At 38.6% G+C, this 22,183-nt stretch overlaps 1 protein-coding gene across 1 annotated transcript in view; it reads right to left on the reverse strand.

The window, feature by feature from the left end:
• Positions 1 to 22,183, reverse strand: part of DOK5 (docking protein 5) — a 139,217-nt gene that overhangs the window by 50,917 nt on the left and 66,117 nt on the right. Inside the window, exons 3-4 of the mRNA XM_082645034.1 lie at positions 2,973 to 3,087; positions 2,769 to 2,888 (exon numbers count right to left, since the gene is read on the reverse strand). Coding sequence (XP_082501160.1) covers positions 2,769 to 2,888; positions 2,973 to 3,087 — 235 coding nt within the window. The remainder of the gene's footprint in view (positions 1 to 2,768; positions 2,889 to 2,972; positions 3,088 to 22,183) is intronic.

The raw sequence follows: 22,183 nt of genomic DNA on the forward strand, positions 1-22,183 counted from the left end.
ATCCCCAGGAATAAACCATCAAAGACATTGTAGGAACAAAGAGGCATTTCAAAGTAATTCAAGCTCTTATTCTAGGTTTTGGTTGAATATTCAGGAAGATAAACCTTTCTCATAAATTAATAGTTCCAGTAAATGATTTTTTTAAATGAAGACCATATTAAATAACATAATAATGATACAGTCTGGTTGTCAACATACATGCAACACTATTTACATGAGCAAAGATCTTTTTAGAATTTTTAAATTTGCATAATAAAAATTTGTATGCCAGTAAAAGACTAAAGCAATGAAACCATTAAAAACAATTTTTTTCTTGCCAAGTACATGTTAATTACACCCACACTTTTGTATTCACAAAAGATGCAGGTGCAAAATAATTGTTGCATGGTCTAATGATATTAAAATTATATTGATCAGTTTATAATTTTCATAACTAAAGGAACACAACTCTACCCCAAATTATTTAAGTAAACTAATACTAACTAATATTATGCACTTAACTGACCAACAGTTTGGAAAAATTCCAGTGGATCTATTTGAACTAGTTTTAACAAAGAGCTCTCTTTAGCCAAGTACCGGAAAGAAATATTCATTTGCTTATTTGGATGACTGTTAACATTTAACTAAGATTACTCTGAATAAACTACTTGGCTTATTATTGAACCTGAATTTTCATCCCCTCAGATACAGTCATGGTATTTCTATTACATTTCTAGAAAATTCATTAATTTAGGAAGCTATAGAGTCAAAATTTTAAGTGAAATATGAACAAAAATATTATTACTATAGCAAACACACTTTTATCTATCCATTGTTATGGTAGATTGCCTACATCTGAGAAAATAGTGTGGCACTAATAATATCACTGGTATTCTAAATTAATTGTTTTATAATAAGGAAGTCATTAGAATTTCCATAGACTTCAGTTTAGTAAATAGGAGTGTCAAGATTGTCTTCATAAATGTATTCAAGCATCTATTCTTCAAGTTTTCTAAGTTACTTCAAACTCCCAGTAACCAAATATTTACTGCTTTCTAATAACTATTATTTTAAAAGTATATTCTAGTGGAGCAAATTTCTCCCTGGAGAGTTCTGAAACAAGTAAGAAAGACTGTCATCATCAAGCAAAAAGTAAGAGAGACCATTACCAATTTCTTTGCTTGGAAGTTCTTCCATATAACTACCTCATCCAAGAAAAACAGCAAAAGTAGTAAGAGTGACTACTTTAGTTACAATTACTTGAAGTCATACAATTAATCTTGTAAAGTGCCTTAAAAGACAGAGCTGAGTTTCATTATAATCCCTAGTAGTTATATACCAGAGGTGTTCTTATTCCTATTTGACAGAAGAGGAAACTGAGGCACAGAAAATTGGTACCAGAAACGTAACTCCTAGGCACAGGCAATTCTTGAATTCAGTTTGGAGCACTATCCGAATATAGCTTTGCAAATATAAAATGTGAAAAATAAGTGCTGATCTGAGCCCTCTAAAAAATAGTCAAAACCTGTCGTGCTTTCCTCTTTATGTTTGGCTTCATGTGCATTTGTCAGTGAGGCATTATAGGTGCCGTTCAGCCCAGGAGCATCCTGAGTTAGTGAACTATGGAGGGAGGAGCCTGGGGCTTGGTTGTATGACCCTGGTAAAGGACTTAATTAAGCTCTCTGCCGCTCAATTTCCCAGTCTGCAAAGAGGCTCCTCTGAATTAGCTAGCACTTCTAAGACTTTGTCAATAACACTTCCCTGGAGATGGATTCTGGCAGATACGATGCTTCCAAAATAGTCGCCGACTGTAAATGTGTCATGAAGACATAGTTCCAATTGGAGAAAGGGCATTTTTTACTAACAACTGGAGTGTGAATCCATAGAAAGGGTCAGTACAATTCCACCTCTGCCATGTTCGTAATCAAGCCAGGTGCCCCACAGCCTCTTCGGTTGTGATATATCCTCATAGATCAAGTCAATAGGCTAAGAGCAGAACTATGGGATCCCATCTATCCCATCACAAGGCCCAGTTATTTGGAGCCAAAGAAATGATTCCTCACCTCCAAGCTCATACTGCAAACCAACACTGATTCTGTTGAAGTGTTCATGAATATTTCAATCACTATTATTTATAATGATGTATTCCCAGGTTGAGTGTTGAGCTTAAAGAGCTGGTTCAATTGTTAGAGCTAAAAAAATATATCACAGATTTAGGTGGGTTTAAACTTGATGAAACATTCATGAAGTCTGGATTCTATTAAAAACACTGGGAAGTGTTCAATAAAAATTTTAAGTGAAAAAAAGCAAGACAAAAACCCATTGCATTGTAAAATCTGCACACTATAAATATAGGCTCAAGAGTATAGTCTGGAATCAAACAGTAGTTATTGGAATTGGAGCAAGATCTTTAGCTCTTTTAAGCTTCAATTTCCTCATCTGTAAAATGGAGAAGTAATAGTACTTAGATCATAGGGCCGCCAGGAAAATGAAACGGTCTAATGCATCTTCTGCACAAAACTGACACACACACAGCAGGTTCCCCATAACTTCTATCTGGTATTATTAATGTAGATGCATTCCTATTCTACGTTGAAAACATGTTAAGAAAAGAAACACACTGAAATGTCTGCTCAGGTTTTAGGTGAAATAAAAGGCTATTTTTACTTCTTTCTTTATACATTTTTATACCTTCAAAAATTTTACATCATGAAGATGTCTCATGTTTCATTACATGGGGACAAAAACAGTTTTAGAAAAGAGCAAAGGAGAGAATTCTCTTTACATACCACTCTGTTCTCTCTCAACCCCCGTAGCCAGTAAGTCAGGCTCTCCAAGGCTGATGTCATTGATTCGCGTCCCTACACACTCCATCTGGAGAACTTTGCACCATTCATCAGCCTCAAGATCTGCGGAAATGTCCAGAGATTAACGTGTATGCCCAGCACCCGCTGAAAATCAAAAAGCCAAAGCCCTCCCTGCCTCCGACAAACCTGATTCACAGGCAAAGGTCTTGGAGGTATCATCATTGAAATAAATCACTATGGCATGCTTCTTGGTGCTTTTTGGCAACCGAGCTACGTTCTTCATGTTGTTGAGTTCTGTAACCTGAAAAATGAACAATGGTGAGTATGAGGATGCTCCGGAAAGAAAGCTTCCCATCAACACCATCAAACTGAGTGGAGGCACAGAAGGCAGACGGCACATCCCAGGCGAACACAGCCTGACAGAAGAGCGTGTATTCAAAAGCGATGAATTATTTCAGTGTCATCCTCAATGCCTAGCAAGGAAGGTTAACAAATTACCTCCCCTTTTTAGATTTTTTTCTTTTGAAGCCTATTAAGAGTCACAGGCTCAAAGCTTCATAGACGTAGACGCTTGCTTTATTTTTTTAGTTTTTTATCCACCCCTGTCAAAGACTCTGCCTTCTCCATTGTCATCACGTTTATCTCCATCAATGTGGACAGACTTTCAAATACCCCGTCTCTTCAGAGTACTCCCAACGTAAGCATCTTGAACACACTGACCCCGAGGAAGAGAAGGCAATGGTGGTCTGGTTCATAACTAGATGATCTCACCCTTTGATAATCAGAGATAGAGTCTTAGGATTCTCAAAGATGCCCCTCTACTCAGGGTTGAAGTCACATATTCCAACACAGAGAGCTGGTAGGTGAGATGTTACTCCAGTCTCTCTGACTGACTCCTAGCTTCTCCATGGTTATGGGGCCACTGTCTTAGGGTCTGAAAATACTGCATGGTAATCACCTTCTTCCTAACAGTAGGGGAAAGCTTTCCCCTCTAGCCATTCTCCTCACTTCCCTCTCTCCCTTTAACTCTTTTATGACCCGTTTCCCTCCCACAAGGGATATTGGCTCATTGTGTTTCCAAAATGCCATCTCTCATTCAGTTACATCCAGATCCCCTGCTGCACTCCAGGGCTGTGATCATTGAGTCCTGCAGGAGAGAAGGTTTAGGTGGCTTGGGGCAGAGTATTTCCAAGATAAATAACCCTTTCACACTAACTTAGTCTATCTCTTCTGTGTTATACAAAAGAATGTGTCTCCCATCAGTCTTTGCCATCAGTAATGTCATGCCATTTCTCCCATCTATTACTCTAAATTCAATAAATGCTTGGCTCAGGAAGTAGGTGAGGAGAGAAGCAAATACTCTCCATGCACATCCTAACCTGATGATTTCAGTTCCCTGCTTCTTAACCTCCACTGGCTCTCTTGATAGGACAGTGCAAATTTCTTACCATGAAATATCACAACAGTTGCTATGGACCAAATGTCTGTGGCCCTCCCAAATTCATATGTTGAAAGCCTACCTCTAAGGGGATGGTATTAAGAGGTGGAGCCTTTGGGGTGACTAGGTCATGAGGGTGGAGCCCTTGTGAATGGGATTAGTGCCCTTAGAAAAGAGGCCCCAGAGAGCTCCCTTGTCCCTTCTGCCATGTGAGGACACAGCAAGGAGTCACCTTCTAGAAACCAGAAAGTGAGTTCTCACCAGACACTGCATCTGCCGGTGACTTGACCTTGGACTTCCTAGCCTCCAGAACCGTGAGAAATACATGTCTGTTGTTTATCAGCTACCCAATTTATAGTATTTTTGTTGTAGTAACCCAAACAGATAACACTGTTTCCAAAAAGCTGCAAACTCTTTAGTGGCTAAACACTACCTATCTCATTCCCCAACGGCACCAAGTCTCTCAGCGTTTACCAGATGCAACTGTTTATTTTTTGCTTATTTCTGTGCTAATACCACAATATAAGCCACTATCGTCTTGCCATAACTGCTTACTGGTCTCTCCACTTCTATCCTAACCCCATTCATTCACTGTAAACACAGCATCCAGATGATCTTTTCTTTTTCTTTTTTTTTTTTTTAATGTTTTCTTTTTAAAACCCTAGTCAGCTTTGGGAAGGAAGTAGCTTTTTGGCGGAAGCAAAGATATTTTGGTGAAAAAGGAAAAAGGAGCCTTAACATGAACAGAGGCGCTCAGACAAGTGAAGGTTGGGGGCACAGATGAGTTTTTTAAAACGCAGTTCTGACTCCAGCATTTCTAGGCATAAAACAGAACATTTCAATGACTTCCCTTCTGCACTTGCAACAAAAGCCCAAATCCTTAGAATGATTATGAAAGCCTCCTGTGGTCCTCCTTATAGTTCTCACCAGGCTCCTCTCTGACACCTTCCCGAGCATCCTATGTCCCAGCTACACTGGCCTTTATTCAGTTCCCAGGAGGCACCATGATTCTCCCGGCACAGAGCCTTCCCCATGGTCTCCTTACTTCACTCCCACTCGCCCTGCTGGTCTTACTTTAAATCTCATTTACCTGCAGAGCCCCACTGGACAACCCCCCAAGCCCCCATCAAATCAACGTCTCAAGGCTCTACGATCCAAGGACATCGTTGCCCTCACAGACCTCGGATGGCTATACGGGTTATGGTTTAGCGCCTGTCTTAGAATAAAAGTTCCATAGGGCAGAAATGGTATATTTTTTGCTCACCACTTTGCCCCCTGAATCTAACCCAGAGCCTGTCACATAGCAAGAGTTCAATGAATGTAGGTGGACTTGAACAAAAGACCAAACTCACCCACCAATTTACATGTATGATGCTTTTCCAGGGTGAATGCCTCTCTCTCCTGTCTCTTTTCTCCAGGGAAATTTCACTTATCCTTCAAGGTTCACTTCCTCTGGGAAAGTTGCCCTGACCTCAGTGTGAATTCACTGTTCCCTCTTTCTGTTCCCATGTCTGCTGCATGAAGCTGTCTTCTATTATCTGTTGTTGTAATTAATCCATTTAGCTCTCCAGCTCCCAGCTAGACATGAGTCACTTATCAGTGACTTACTGATGAGCTGAATCAATGAAAAACAATCATTCGAGAGTCAACATTTATTGAGCCTACACCCTACATTTATGCACACTCTGCTTAATATTTTTATATAGAACATCTCATTTGATCTTCATAAAAATCCTATGACTGATATTATTATCAGTATTTTCCAGATGAAGAAACTGGGGATGAGAAAGGTTCAACTCATGTGCCCAAGTCCACAGCTAAAAGATGGCACAAACGAGTTGCGCATGAGGCAGACTGACCCCAAAGCTTCCTCTCTTCACCGTCTGAAACACTAATAATGACTAACTCTGCAAAAGTTCAGCAGAGAGAATCTTTAACTCCGAAAGTCATCTCCGACTGGAGAACCTCTTTCTTTTCATGGGGGTAGGTTTTATTCTAACCCTCTACTGAGATATTATATAAGAGTAGTCCACCCTAGCCTCCAACTCAGCAATGACCTTGAAATATGTCATTTCACTAAACATCCTCCAAGGGCAAAGAGGAAGGAATAAGTCACCAGAAAGGGTCAGGAAGTGCAGGGAGAGCTGCATGAGTCCAAACACAATCATCCATTTTGGAAACTGGTTTAGATAATAAGAAACCCCACACCCCGCTCAGGGTGAACGTTTAAGGAGCAAAGGAGCGGGTAGGGTTATGTTTTATGTGTGGAAGGACCATCAGGTTCTGAAGCAACAGTTTCTGTCCCCAACTCAGAACTACATCTCAGTGAGCCCATGTACACACACACACACACACACACACACACACACACACACACACACACAAACGTATGCTCGTGTGCACACCTTACTTCCAAAAGAATGGCGATCTGCTAGAATTCATAATAGAATCTTCCTCAAAACACATGCTACAGTGACAATTATGAGAATTAACATTTGCAGATATATTTATAAGTCACACAAAAACTTCTATGAGACATTTATTTCCACCATCACTTCATTTTGTAAATGAGAAAAATGAGGCAGGATGTATTTTTTTAGTATTCCTTTCCCAAAGAAATAATTGGCCCCTAAACAATTACTTTTGAAGTAAAGAGAGATTTTGATAAGCTCTCAGATTCTCATTTAATATGAGCAGTATCTTAAATGGGGGCGACAACAGTGTAACTGACCATCAAAAATGACTCTATGGGATCCTCAGCACTGTCTCAAAGAGGATGAGCTTTCGGGACCACTTACGTGTGATAACTTCAGTTCAACTTCAGTATGCATTTATTGTCTTTCCCTTATGCTTCAGATCACCCAGAAGTTCTTTCTTGCCAAGTTCAAAACTTTTAAGTAAAACGCCCTCCTGGGTTTCATAGATTATAGTTTTCTAGATTTTATTCTTCTTCCACAGTGCAGGAGAACAGACACACCCTAAACTTTACATGAATTATGCTCTTTGTGTAGAGATTCACAGATAAAATGTAAAAATTTCTTCAAGGTGTAACAGCATCAAGGAGGGAACCACTTAAGCACAATTGCAGGAGAACAACATTCCGTCTTCAAGAATCTTCCTTGCATCCATTCATTCATCAAAATGTTTAATCACTGTTTATTTACTATTTATTTACTCATTCATTCATTTATTTATTTGTAAAATTTACTCTGTGTCAAGTACCGTTCTATTCACTAGGGATAAGATACAGAAGCTTTGTGCGTTGTTAGTGGGAATGCAAAATGATGCAGCTGCTATGGAAAACAGTATGGAGGTTCCTCAAAAAATTAAAAATAAAACTACCGTGTGGTCCAGCAATCCCACTTTTGGGTATATACTCAAAGGAAATTCAAAGGACCTCAAAGGGATATTTACACTCCTGTGTTTACTGAAGTATTATCTACAATAGCCAAGATATGGAAACAACCTAAATGTCCATTGAAAGATGAATAAAGAAAATGTGGTATATACCTAGAACGGGATATTATTCAGCCTTAAAAATATTATTTTCTTTCCCTTGTACTTCTTTTTAACTGTTAATTCCTGTTCATGGCAAACGATACGTTTCTATTGATGGTAGTAAGAAAATGTTCTTTTTTTTTTTTTTTCCTCTCACTGTTGTGGCCTCTCCTGTTGCAGAGCACAGGCTCCAGATGCGCAGGCTCAGCGGCCATGGCTCACGGGCCCAGCCGCTCCACGGCATGTGGAATCTTCCCGGACCGGGGCACGAACCCGTGTCCCCTGCATCGGCAGGTGGACTCTCAACCACTGCACCACCAGGGAAGCCCAGAAAATGTTCTTTTACAGTTAATTTATTTAAACAAAGAAGTGATATGATTTCAAGCAAAATATTAAGTAAATAAGAGTAGAGGTGATACTGTGACCACAAACAGTTACGAATAAATGACAAATGACTAAAAATTAGGAAAAACACTATCAATCTACTACTCCTAATCTAATACTACTATTATGAAACTGACTTTCAATTCATTTTCTACTGAGTCAACAGTCCAGGTGACAACCAATTGACCTAAAGGTCACAGAGTCACCCAGAACAATTCTCATTTGCTCCGCAGAGGCATGACAGTAAATTTCAACAGAAACTTGGTAAAGATTTGGTGCCCACTTGATATCCCAAAGGTCACCCATCTCATCTGAATAGGACCATTTGTTTCATTTTTGCCTTTTTTTATCCATTTCACGATTGCTTGTCCTAAATGAGAGACAACAAAGCATTTCAAGCCTCATGACCAAAATCTGAAATATGTCTGAGAATTATGATTTAAAGATCAAAAGGACAGTTCCCAAGAGAGGTCTAACATGAGATCCAGTTACAAATTTTCATTACTAACAGAGGGTTTTGACAGTAAGCAGAAAACAAAAAGAAGTCAAATTGTGTGATTAAAAATGGTATATACATAGAGTTTAAATATTTTGACCTACCCTTTTATATAATCTTCATGCTAAGGGAATAGCTGACCAAGTTAGACAATCAAAATAACTTCTGTTTATTTTCTGGGCTGCTACCTGTCTGGTTACTCTTTCAAATTATTCTGTGGCCTCTCAATCTCTAACCTTCCTTTTCTTTTTCCAGGATATATTTAAGCATCCTGACTCCAGAGATTTTTCTCTTGAAATGGAGCTAAAATCTGCCAAAGAAGACCAGAGACATCCATATGGCTTACTGAAAATGTCAATATTAGGACCTTTGAAATGCTTGATTTTCTCTAGAAATTGGATGTTTACTTTCAAAAGCCCAGGCTAGCTCTAGGCTTAATCTGATTTAATACATCCTGGACCCAATTCAATCCTTGGACTGATTCAAAATTCATGGAAGACAGTGGCTCCTTGAAAATTCTGCTGGTAAGAGATAATGAACACTAAATAGGAGCTTCCCTGATACATAAAATATGTTTATGAGCACAGAGGATGGCAAGATGAAGTAAAGATAAGACTTGGCAAAAAGGATTCTCTCTTTAGAATCTGGAAGTATTTCCAATCAGACCAAAGGCAAATTCTGTACCTCACAGCAACCTTCACTGTCTGGATTGAATTATTTGTTCAAAATCATCCATCGCCTCCTGGCCCTCGTGACTCTTTACTGAGTTTGGACTTGGTCACGCAACTTGCTTTGGCCAACAGAATGTGAGCTGATGTGCTCAAGAAGATGCTTTAAATGTGTGTGTAAGTCAGTGCCACTCTCCTTGAGCTTCAGCCCTCCACTACAACAACAATATACCCCTCCTTCTTCTTGGATCTCTGAATGCAGGACAGATGGACTGCAACTGAGTCAAATTAATCCAGCTATGCTCAATACACCCACAGCCAACCCAGATCCCTCAGGCAACAAGGGCAGAAGATAAAGATGAGCTGCTATAAGCTATTAAGATTTTGGAACTGTTGCCATAGCAGACATTGGCTAATACACCCTCTGTTTGATGTCCTTTTGGCCAAGAATTTTCATCGTTTTTCTCTCAAATCCCACTGTATAACAATATTGCTTCTAGTACAAAGGAGACCAGATTTCCTACTCAGATACATAGTAATCCACTAGAACATTGGTTATCAGTTTTAATTTAGTAGTTGAATCATTTGGTTTTAAAATGTTTTTTCAAAGAAAATCTTACAGCGTCACCATTATATATAAGTAGAACTAGTCTAACTACACGAGGAAAATGAATCCCACCCTACTCCTCAGTTATAAATCCACTTCTCAAGAAGGAAGCCTTCCATCAATCACTTCACAACTCGCTTCAATCAACCACAGAATGCTGAATGGCTACAATGTAATACTAAATTCTCAGGATGATATAACATCCTCGGTACTATTATTAAACGCATTACAAGGATGAATAGTGAGAATCAGAGAAGTAACTTAATTATGATTTCTCAGGTAGAATGGAAGGGTCGAGCCACACTCAAAGCCAGAACTTCTGGCTTTATAGATGTATGTTATTTCTAGCAGGACACTCCATAGGGTGTGCTCCTTAAAAAATACTAAAAGTAAATGAATGAATAAGTGACTGGCTGAATAAATGAGCAGATGAATAAAACTAAAGTTGCAAACAGTTTTGGAAACAATTAAAAGTTATTTCTGCAAGTTGTAAATCGTATCTTGAGAGAGAAAAAAAAAAGAAATGCAAATTGTAATTCCTAAGGAAAAATAAAGTACTTGTCAACTCAAAAGAAGATACTCTGAACTAAACTCATCTTTCCTACTTAGACCTTAAAATGCTGAAGAAACTCAGCTTTTCAAAAACCACTTTCTTTTATGTGGGTACACCTGGCACCATGGTTTGCATCCCAAGCTACTGCTCTAGTGAAATTCTGCTTGGGACAAGCAAGGAATCCAAATATCAGGTCCTGTGGATCAAGCACATATAGTAAAAGACAGAAATCTCAAGACCACAGTCCAGTGAATCTTGACACATGTACACACCTGGGCAGCCACCAATGTTCTGATTGACAAACAAAACATTTCAGTTAATATCACCACTTCCTGGGTCAGTACTGACCATAGATAAAATCACTACTGTTACCTCCATCACCACTGGTTAGTTATGCCTTTTAGAAAACTTTATATAAATGGAATCATATCATATGTATTTTTCTGTGTTTGGATCCTTTCACCCAATATAATGTCTATGAGATTCATCCATGCTCGGTGATACTTTGGCATCATGTGAATAAGCTGTTACCCAACCACCTTTCAGAGAGTTGTCTTAGCATCCACTGAAGACTCATCTGCATCAAAATACTATTCTTTTTAATCCAGCTGGTTTGTCAACCTAAGTCCATATGTCTATGAGTGCCAGAGTCAAGATAAATATTGACCAAGGATGCTTTTACTGTTCCCACCTGCATACTGCTTTTTATTAAAGTAATCTGGAAACACAGGTCATGAATATTACTAGAATCACTATGATTACTCATTTATTTCAAAAATGTGGACTACTGCATTTAATCAGGTGAGCAAGTTTACGTAGAATTTACTGCATGTTTAGTTGATAGAGGTGCCCACCGTACACCCTTTATGCATTTGGACATCCTCATCCTCAGTTTTTAATTTAGATTTGTCAATAGATGAGCTGGTGTACACAGCTGGGTAGCTTACTCAAGAAGGGAACCAAGCCATTTGTGACTTGACCCCATCATCAGTCTCTTTACAGGCATTCCAGAAGGACAGCCAGCTAGCTGTTATCACAACTGCAAGTTCTAACTGTAGTTACTTCGAATCTGAAGAAAATCATGCACAGGTGAATATGGTGGTCCATTTAGGTTACACTTCTAGAGCCTGTTGAGAAGGGATGTTGGCGATTCTTTGTTTCTCAAAGCTTTCAGTGGCATTTGCAGACCATCTTATGGGGGACTTCTAATCTTCCCCTTGCACTGAAGCATCCTTCCTTCAACAGAGACTCCAGGCAGATGGAGAAGGCGGTCCAACTCGCCTTTCCTGCGCCAGTGCAGAAAATGACAGAAGGCTACCTTGCTGGTGGTGTGCTTTTTTGGCTCTAGCGTATGGTTACATTAGATGGCACTGCCTGAAAATGAGTCTGAACAAACTTTGATTCACTCTTCTCAAGATAGAGCCCAACCACGTGTATTCCTCCCACACACGCTGTGCTCCTCTAAGAGAAATGGATCTCTTTCCAATAGCTGGAGGAAATAAAAAGCTGCACACTGAAGTCTCCACCTAGCTCCCACTTACCTAGTGGACAGTTCTTTGGGACTTTCAGAATGTTCCTCCAGATACCTCTCTGCACACACAGCCTATTGTGACGCTAGAGGTCATTATATTGAAGAGACACAACTCTACTGAAACAAAGGCAGTGCACAATTTACTGTTTTCCTTATCTTAAAAGCCCAACTGAAATCCCTCTCATTTCTGTGGTCTTTTCAGTCCCGCCAAGCAAGAACACCTGGGCTTGCTCTTCCTTTGCCTGGAGACACTCTTCCTCTATAGGAAGAAGCCTCACTCCTGCCTTCTTCAGCGAATCACACAACATCTTCTCCTGATGACTGTATTTAAAATTGTAGGGGCTTCCCTGGTGGCGCAGTGGTTAAGAATCTTCCTGCCAATGTAGGGGACACGGGTTCGAGCCTTGGTCTGGGAAGATCCCACATGCTGCGGAGCAACGAAGCCCGAGCGCCACAACTACTGAGCCTGCGCTCTAGAGCCCGCGAGCCACAACTACTGAGCCCGCGCGCCTAGAGCCAGTGCTCCACAAGAGAAGCCACCGCAAAGAGAAGCCCACACGCAGCAACGAAGACCCAACACAACCAAAAATAAATAAATTAATTTTTAAAAAATAAATAAAATTGCAGCACTCTCACTCCACATGCCTATCCCTTTTCCCTGCTTTCATTTCCTCCTTAGCATGTATCAGTCACGCCGACACACTATATATTATACTTTTCCTTTATGCTGGAGTCGAAGCAGGGAGTCACCTGCTTTGTTCTCTGCTGGATCTCCAGTGATCCTCAATAAGCACATGTTAAATGAAAGCCCCGCTTCCTAATCACCATTCCCATCGTCAAGACAAGGAGACTGAGGCGCGGTGATGTTGTTAACCTGCCAGGGGCTAGACAATTCCTGACCAGTGACAGAGGCAGGATTTGACTCCAAGCAGGCAGACTCTGAATTATGTGCCAGATCTTGGGTTCTAAGCCCTTCATATGGATTATGTTATTGAACTTTTTTTTTTTTCGTGGTACGCGGGCCTCTCACTGTTGTGGCCTCTCCCGTTGCGGAGCACAGGCTCCGGACGCGCAGGCTCAGCAGCCATGGCTCATGGGCCCAGCCGCTCAGCGGCATGTGGCATCTTCCCGGACCGGGGCACGAACCCGTGTCCCTTGCATCGGCAGGCGGACTCTCAACCACTGCGCTACCAGGGAGGCCCTGTAATTGAACTTTTCACATCCTTTCTCACTATGATATTATTCCCATGGTACATAGAAGAGTGTCGAGGTCTACAAAGGTGAATTTGTTCACTCAGCAGGCAAACAGCAGAGCTGGGATTCAAACACAGATGATCCAACGACTCTTTACTAAACCACCAACTGCCACCAAATGAATATACAGAAAAGAATCAGAGAGGCCATCATTCCTGAGTTAGGCATTGTTATTCCTAAGGTGGGTCGTGAAGGATGAGGGAAAGTTTATGAGGCAAAGAAAGGAAAGATGAATTTCCAGACCAAACAGAGCCTACATACGCACAATCACGAAACTGCAGTTTGGTACATAAAAACATGGGGAAGAGCGGCGGCCAGGAGGGCAGCAGTGGGCAACAGACAAAGCATGAAGCGGGAGCCGCTGGACGGGTGCTACATCCGAAAAGGCCCCGTGTGATGCCGTCAGGAGTTCAGTGTGACTCATGAAGTCTGCAGAGCGTATACTAAGAGGTTTAAAGCAAATAAGTGGAAGGGTAACATCTACGCATTAGAAAGATTATTCTACAGGACAGTGGTTCTCGGTCTGGGGGAGATCTTGCACCTCCCTCCTTCCCAGGGGAAAAGATTTCACAAAGTCCAGAGATATTTTTGGTTGCCAAAACTGGGAGGTGCTACTGGCATCTAGTGGGTAGAGGCCAGAGATGCTGCTATACATCCTACAGTGAACAGGACTGCCCCACAATCATAATGTTAAGTAACAGTGCAGTGGGTGAAAACCCCATTACAGTAAAAGTAGAGAATGAACAAGGCTGATGCATCATGCAACTAGAGAGTTCTATGCACAGAGTTGATGAGAATGGCGCCCTCTGGAGGTGAGCAGTGAACAGCTGGCTTGGCCATACATGGGGGACTTAACCATGGGGAAGGAAGGGACCATCATGACCAGAGGGCAGAAATGAGGTCTAGAGAGGCCAGGAGGCAACCAGGTAATAGTTAGGACTTTAGCGTAGGTTATAGCGGGAGGAATGGGAAAACAGGGAGAGATTTAAGAACTACTTAATTACCATGCATTTCTTGTTTTCTAGTTTTCTGAGTATCAAAAATCCAAAGTACTATGACTGCCTCAAAGAAAAGAAATATTCAACACTCTCCTAAATTTCTGATAAATCTTTAAGTATGCCATCCAATTAGGAATTCCAAAAGAAGGACTGCCAAATCAATTTGGCTGTTTAAAGCCATATTCCAGATGTCTTATTCGTCATAAATGATAGTATTCATTGAAATAAATGTTTAACAGCCAGCGATTAACAAAGTGGCCATACTTTAAAAGTTTAGTTTTAGGAAAACAAGGATTTGATTTCCAGTTTTTCCCCTTCTTTTGCTGATGATAATTTACAGATAATGACTTATTTATGTTTACAGAGTGAAATGGAGACCGCTACCTAAAAGGCAATTTTTTCCGCCTTGCTTTTGTAGGCTGTATCCTAATTATTTTTCCCCTTGTGGGACTGAATGAATTAAGTGAGCAATTCACTTTGTACATGCAAATTGTGAAGCTCTGCAGAAACTTCAAATTATTTCATTCTAAAATAAATAAATGAATAAATAAATAAGGCAATTATCCTACAAAAAATAAAGAGGCATAAATCCCTTTAACTTTTGTAGGCTGCCTTTGAAAATAAAAGTCAGGTAAAAGCAATCCATTTCTGGGTCCGTAATGTTTTCTCAAGTACAGGATTAATAAAATAATCCATTACATTATTATTATTGTTATTACATTATTATTATCTGCTGAAATTTTCAGAGCACTCTGAAAAGATCTAATAAACATTTCCATTAAAATTTTGCAAGACTTCTTATAATGTGTTCCAAACCTTTAACTTTTTCATATCGTCTTTCCTAAAAAAAAGTACCAATGGGGGCTTCTCCGGTGGTGCAGTGGTTGAGAGTCCGCCTGCCAATGCAGGGGACACGGGTTCACGCCCCGGTCCGGGAAGATCCCACATGCCGCGGAGCTGCTAGGCCCATGAGCCATGGCCGCTGAGCCTGCGCATCCGGAGCCTGTGCTCCGCAACGGGAGAGGCCACAACAGTGAGAGGCCCACGTACCGCAAAAAAAAAAAAAAAAAAAAAAAAAGTACCAATGGTTTTAATGCAGTGCCAGTAAGCAGGAACAAATGAGGAGAGACATCCCCAGTTCTAATCAAAAGTTGTCAGCATAAAACATTTCTATCCACAAGTCTCCCCTCAGGACCTGGAACACAGCAGTTTAATCAAACATTTTATAAAAGATTTCTTAAGAAAGAACCAGTCTAGACAGTTATATCCCAGCCCCCATAGAGATGGTTTCATTCTTTCCAAAAATATCTATATGCCCTTGGTCACTTAAAATAAATTGGACTAGCGCCTGTCTGAGGTATAAATTTGGACTGTTTTCCCTGAAGAGTGGAGCTTTATTTGTACACATGAAATAACTGAAATAATCTATTCATTGTGTCTTCCTTAAAAATAAAAAGCCACACACACACCAAAGTGTACTTACACTGAAAAGTCTGCATCTGAAATTTACAGAGAGAATGTTGTCTGGGGTGAAGGGCACTTTCCTAAGCTGTCCGTGGGTGTGGGATTTTGGATAATCTATCTGGAGACAACTTGGCAGTAGCTACAAAAATGTTAAAGGTACAGGATATTAGCTGACCATCTCACATCTAAGACCTTCCCTTCCAAAAAGATTAGCATGAGCATATAAAGACAGATGCACAAGTTTTTCACCATAATAGAATTTATATTAGTAAAAATTTAGAAACCTTTTTGTCCATCAATTTGGGTATTTTTAAACAGATTGTGGTGTATCAATATTAAAGAGTAGTCTGGAGCTGTTAAACTAATGAGGTGCAGACACTAATTATTGACTTAGAATTATAGTCAAAGCATGAGAGAAAGGGTGTAATTAATGTGACCATTTATTTTATGTCATAAACCAGAATATTTTGAATGTGAAAGAAGTTGTTACTAAAAGTTATATAAAGACTACAGGATCATCAAAACATCCTGGGGAAATCTGTATTTATGGTCTCCTTAAACACAATATGCATAGTATGTAATGAATTACTCTATTTTTGCTTTAAAAATGTGATCTATATATGTGTGAGAATATGCTTCTATTTGTGTAGAGAGTGAAAAGAAGAGTTTGAGGGGTGCACATCAGTCTATTAGTATTTTTTTTTCCTGAAGACAGGGACTAGGGCCCAAGGTAGGATTATTTTCTTCCATTTTACTTCATACACTTCAGAATTATTTACATTTGTTACAAGGAATGTGCAAGATATTTATAATTTTTTAAAATGAGTGACAAGAAAAAAAAGAAAAAGAAATCTGCAAAAATGTGTAAAATGAGGTGAGTGGATCTCTATCCTTTGTCAACACAACTTCTTGTGCAGTAACTTACTTGGTCAACAATATCCTGTAGTTTCTCCCACACCCAAAAACCATTTGACTAATTTTTTTACCAACTTGAGAAAACCCACCCTTTTCCTTTTGACATCATTTACAGAGAGCTTCTGTATGTTCTTGGATTATAGTCAAGTGTTTCCACATAAACACAAATGTGAAATCACATAGATCAAGTCCTAGAGATACAGGCTTTTAAGAAATTCATGGAAGAAATAGGTAAGAATGGGGAGGAAAAAGCATTTACATTCAATGAACTTTGTAGCTAAGTTTGTTTTTTTCTTATTCTTATTTTCCTATGTGCATATGTGTGTTTCCTGAGATAACTAAGTCAAACAAACTAATAGACCAGTGACAGACCAAACAGATTACATTTTCATAAACCCTCAAAAACCTGAGTTTCTTTCCAAAATGCAAGGAAAACTAATCATTTCAAATGATTAGTCTAATATTGTGGGGTAGGAAAAAAAATAATTTAAACTAGATGATTGTTTTATCAGATTATAGGCCAAAAATGACTGGTTTACACACAAGTATTTAATTCAAAAGGGCTTTAAATTTAATCCAAATTTAATGAAATAATCACATATAAACTTAACAAAACATGTACAGGATATGGAGGTTGAACATTACAAAATGCTGATGAAAGAAGTTTTTAAAATTCAAATAAATGAGTGACCATGTTTATGAACTGAAAGACTTGACACAGAAAAGATGTCAGTTCTCCCACAATTTGATCTATAGGCTTAATAAAATTATTTTCAAAATTCTAACATGGGTTTTCAGTAAGCACAGACAAGCTTCATTTAAAATTTTATGGAAAGGCACTAAAATAGCTAAAACAACCTTTAGAAAAAGAATAAGTGGAAGCAATCATTCTACCCAGTATTAAAGATTAGTATATATTTACAGTAATCAAGAGAATATGATACATAGCTCAATGAAAAAGAAAAGAGAACCCAGATATAGACTTCTGCTAATATGCCCAAATGATTTTTGATAAATGTGCAAAAGTAATTCAGTGGGAAAAAATAACTATTTTTCTTTTTAAAACAAATGGTATTGGAATAATTGGGCAACCTTAGGTAAAAAGAATGAAACTCAACTTACATCTCACACATTATACAAAAATTAAACTCAAAATGAATCATGAACTTAAATATATAACTTAAAACTATAAAATCTTAGAAAAAGAAAATGTTCAGGATCCAAGGCTAGGCAAAGAGTTTTTAGACTTGACAGCAAAAGCATAATCCGTAAAAGTAAAAATTCAAATACTGGACCTCATTAGAATTAAAACTTTTGTTCTGCAAAAGATCCTGTTAAGAGGATAAAAGATAAGCTATGGAAAAGAAAATACTTGCAACCACATACCTGGCAGAAGAGTAGAATCTAGACTACATAAAAAATCACCAAAACTCAATGGTTAAAAAAAATCTATTAAAGATTCGTAAAAATATATGAAGAGCTATTTCATAGAAAAAGATATACAGATGGCAATTAAGTGCATGAAAATATGTTCAACATCATTAGCCATTAGGGAATACAAATTAAAACCACAATGAGATATCACTAACAGAATGACTAAAATAAAAATAGTGATGCCACCAAATGCTGGTGAAGATGCAGAGACACTGGATCAGTCATTCATTGCTGGTAGGAATGTAAACTCCACAGCCACTCTGTTAGGACAGGTTAGCAATTTCTTATGAAAATAAACATGCAGCCACAATATGATCCAGTAGTTGCACTTGTGGGAGTTTATCCAAGAAAGATAAAAACTTTATCCATAATAATAAAAAATTAGAAACAACGAGTTCTTCAGTGGACGAATGTAAATCAACTGTGGTACTCCATACTATGGAACACTGCTTAACAATAAACAGGGACAGAATATGGAAACACACAACACAACAACTTGGATGACTCTCAAGGGGATTACATTGCTCATAGCAGCACTATTGAAAACAGCCAAGACATGGAAGGAACTCAAGTGCCCATCAACACACAACTGGATTAAGAAGATGGGGTGTGCGTGTGTACACACACACAGTGGAATATTGCTCAGCCATAAAAAAGAATGAAATACTGCCATATGCAGCAACATGGATGAACCTAGAGAATGTTATGCTTAGTGAAATAAGTCAGAGAAAGACAAATACGGTATGATATCACTTATATGTGGAATCTAAAAAATAATACAAATGAATTTTTATGCAACACAGAAACAGACTCACAGATACAGAAAACAAACTTGTGGTGGCCAAAGGAGAGAGGAGAGAGGGGAGAGGGGAGCGACAAATTAGGGGTATGGGATTAACAGATACAAACTAATACATATAAAATAGATAAGCAAGAAGGATATAGCACAGGGAATTATACCCATTATCTTGTAATAACCTATAATGGAGGAGAATCTGCAAAAATGCTCAATCACTTTTTAGATTCCACATATAAGTGATATCATATTGTCTTTGACTTACTTCACTCAGTATGACAGTCTCTAGGTCCATCCATGTCACTGCAAATGGCATTATTTCCTTCTTTCTTATGGCTGAGTAATATTCCATTGTATATATGAGCCACATCTTCTTTATCCATTCCTCCATCGATGGACATTTAGATTACTTCCATGTCCTGGCTATTGTAAATAGTGCTGCAATGAACATTGGGGTGCATGTATCTTTTCGAATTATGGTTTTCTCCGGATATATGCCCAGGAGTGGGATTGCTGGATCTCATATGGTAGCTTTATTTTTAGTTTCTTAAGGAACCTCCATACTGTTCTCCATAGTGGCTGTTATCAATTTACATTCCCACCAAGAGTGCAAGAGGGTTTCCTTTTCTCCACACCCTCTCTAGCACTTATTATCTGTAGATTTTTTGATGCGGCCATTTTGACCTGTTTGAGGTGATACCTTATTGTAGTTTTGATTTGCATTTCTCTAATAATTAGTGATATTGAGCATCTTTTCATGTGCTTTTTGCCCATTTGTATGTCTTCTTTGGAGAAATGTCTATTAAGATCTTCTGCCCATTTTTTGATCAGGTTGTTTGTTTTTTTGATATTGAGCTGCATGAGATGTTTGTATATTTTGGAGATTAATCCCTTGTCAGTCGCTTTGTTTGCAAATATTTTCTCCCATTCTGTGGACTGTCTTTTTGGGTTTTTTATGGTTTCCTTTGCTGTGCAAAAGCTTTTAAGTTTAATTAGGTCCCATTTGTTTATTTTTGTTTTTATCTTCATTAATCTAGGAGGTGGATCAAAAAAGATATTGCTGTGCTTTATGTCAGAGAGTGTTCTGCTTATATTTTCTTTTCTTTTTTTTTTCTGCCTATATTTTCGTCTAAGAGTTTTATAGGGGGAAAAGGGGTGCAGGGATAAATTGGGAGACTGGGACTGACATATATACACTACTATATATAAAATAGATAACTAATAAGGACCTACAGTACAGCACAGGGAACTCTACTCAATACTCTGTAATGACCTACATGGGAAAAGAATCTAAAAAGAGTGGATATATGGTACATGTATAACTGAATCACTTTGCTGTACAGCAGAAACTAACACAACATTGTAAATCAACTATACTCCAATAAAAATTAATTGAAAAAACTGAATCACTATGCTGTACACCTGAAACTAACATAATATGTGTATATCCACTTTACTTAAATAAATAAATAAATAAATAGAGGTTAGCTGAAAAAGGAAAAAAGAGAGAGAAAGAAAAGAAAAAAAGGGAAAAGAGAAAGTAGGTTTACCAAGCCCAGGGTCAGCATACTTCCCACCTCACTAACTGCCTTGGTCTCAAAAACAACAGACAATCGTCTCTCCACTTAGATTTCTTCCCAGTTGTTATTCATCTCAAAAAAGTAAAAGTATGCACAGAAATTCTCAACCCCCCTTTGGCTGGTGTGAGCAACTTTGATTTGCTGAGTGAAAACAATAAACTTGTGTTTCACAAGAAGGTCAGGAACTATAATATTTAAAGTTGCTGGAGTCCTTTGTCTCAAACTTAGACAGTGATGTATGTCAATTATTTCTCAATAAAACTGGAAAGAAATAAATGAAAAATAAAGTCACTGGAGTCTTAATATCGTTGCAATTACAGTTAATCAAATTCACAGCCGTCTCTGACAGCTGTGGGTGCTTGAGGGGTGCTTCACAGAAGAAGACATGAAAAATGAATGGTTCTGTATGTGCATTATTCATATATTTATTTTCCAATTTTTTATGAGAGCACCTTTAGCTCCCTTGTCAGTGAGGAAAGCACCAAGTTTTAAAATTCTACAGACAACTTCTTGCTTTAAAAACTTCTAAAAAGAATCACATACATAAAGCTGGCATTTTTTCCATAATACTATCTTTAAAAGTGAAACAAAAGAAGCACTATATTCCCATAAATGCTACAGATGTCCTACAGGAGAGATATGGGTGTATATGCCACATCATCTATGTGTTGATCAAACAGCATAATATACAGTTCTTCATTTCTTTTGGAAATTGCTTTACTTGTATTCAAATGAACTCTGAAATCTGTTCACCGTGTGCTACTTTTCACCCTAGTATTATCAAGATTCATAAATTACACAGAATTTGGATAAAAAATGCACATCTCAGAGTTACTCCAGCTTTTTATATATCCCCGAGAGATTAATACTAAACGTATCAGGCCTGAAAGAGTAAGGACGATGAATAGGCTACAGGAACTCATCAAGGGCTTGGAGGCTTAGTGTAGATAATTCTTCCATTCTAATGCTTTGAGCTTTGGTTAATGACTATTATAGATGAAAGAGAATGTGGCTTATCACATTCCCCACAGATTTACATATTAAATTCCAAAGCCAGCAGGTAGAAGTCTGGGAAACAGGGCACGTTTGTCCTCAATCTCCCCTTACTTGTTTCACATTCAAGGGGAAGCTTTTCAGGCCACTTTGGTTTTACATTTGAGTCTGTCCTCATAAAACTTCCCAATCCTGGCTTTCTCTGCTCCCATCCCCACGCACCCCATTTCCTCCAAATCAAAATTCCTTTTCCTAGTTTCAGATTTCTCAAGATTTTCTGATAAGCTAAGTAAAAGTGTGACACAAAGACATCTACATGTATCCCATGTCCTCTGTCGATAATATTCATAGCTTTTCAATCAATAGTTTAAAAAGTGTCTGCTATGTGTTAGGCCCTGATGAGGAGTAGAAGCAGACTTACGCCCCCACCCGCCTGGAGGGGTAGGATAGGGAGGGTGGGAGGGAGACGCAAAAGGGAGGGGATATGGGAACATATGTATATGTATAACTGATTAAATTTGTTATAAAGCAGAAACTAAAAAAAAAAAAAAAAAAATCACTGCCCTTGTGGAGCTTATTTTTGGTGGTGCTGTAGTAAAGACGGTAAGAAACAACCAAGTAGATGTGTAGGTAGTGATAAGTGCTAAAGAGAAAAATAAAGGGAGATGGAGAGGGAGGGTGTCCAAGGATTCCATTTTAAATAATGGGGGCAGGCAATGGCCTCACGTAGAGGAGGAATTTGAACAACGACCCGAACAAAGTAAGGACGTGAGCTTTGCGGATATTTG

The sequence above is a fragment of the Mesoplodon mirus genome (assembly GCF_964341445.2).
Source record: "Mesoplodon mirus genome assembly, chromosome: 15".
NCBI classification, from domain to species: Eukaryota; Metazoa; Chordata; class Mammalia; order Artiodactyla; family Ziphiidae; genus Mesoplodon; species Mesoplodon mirus.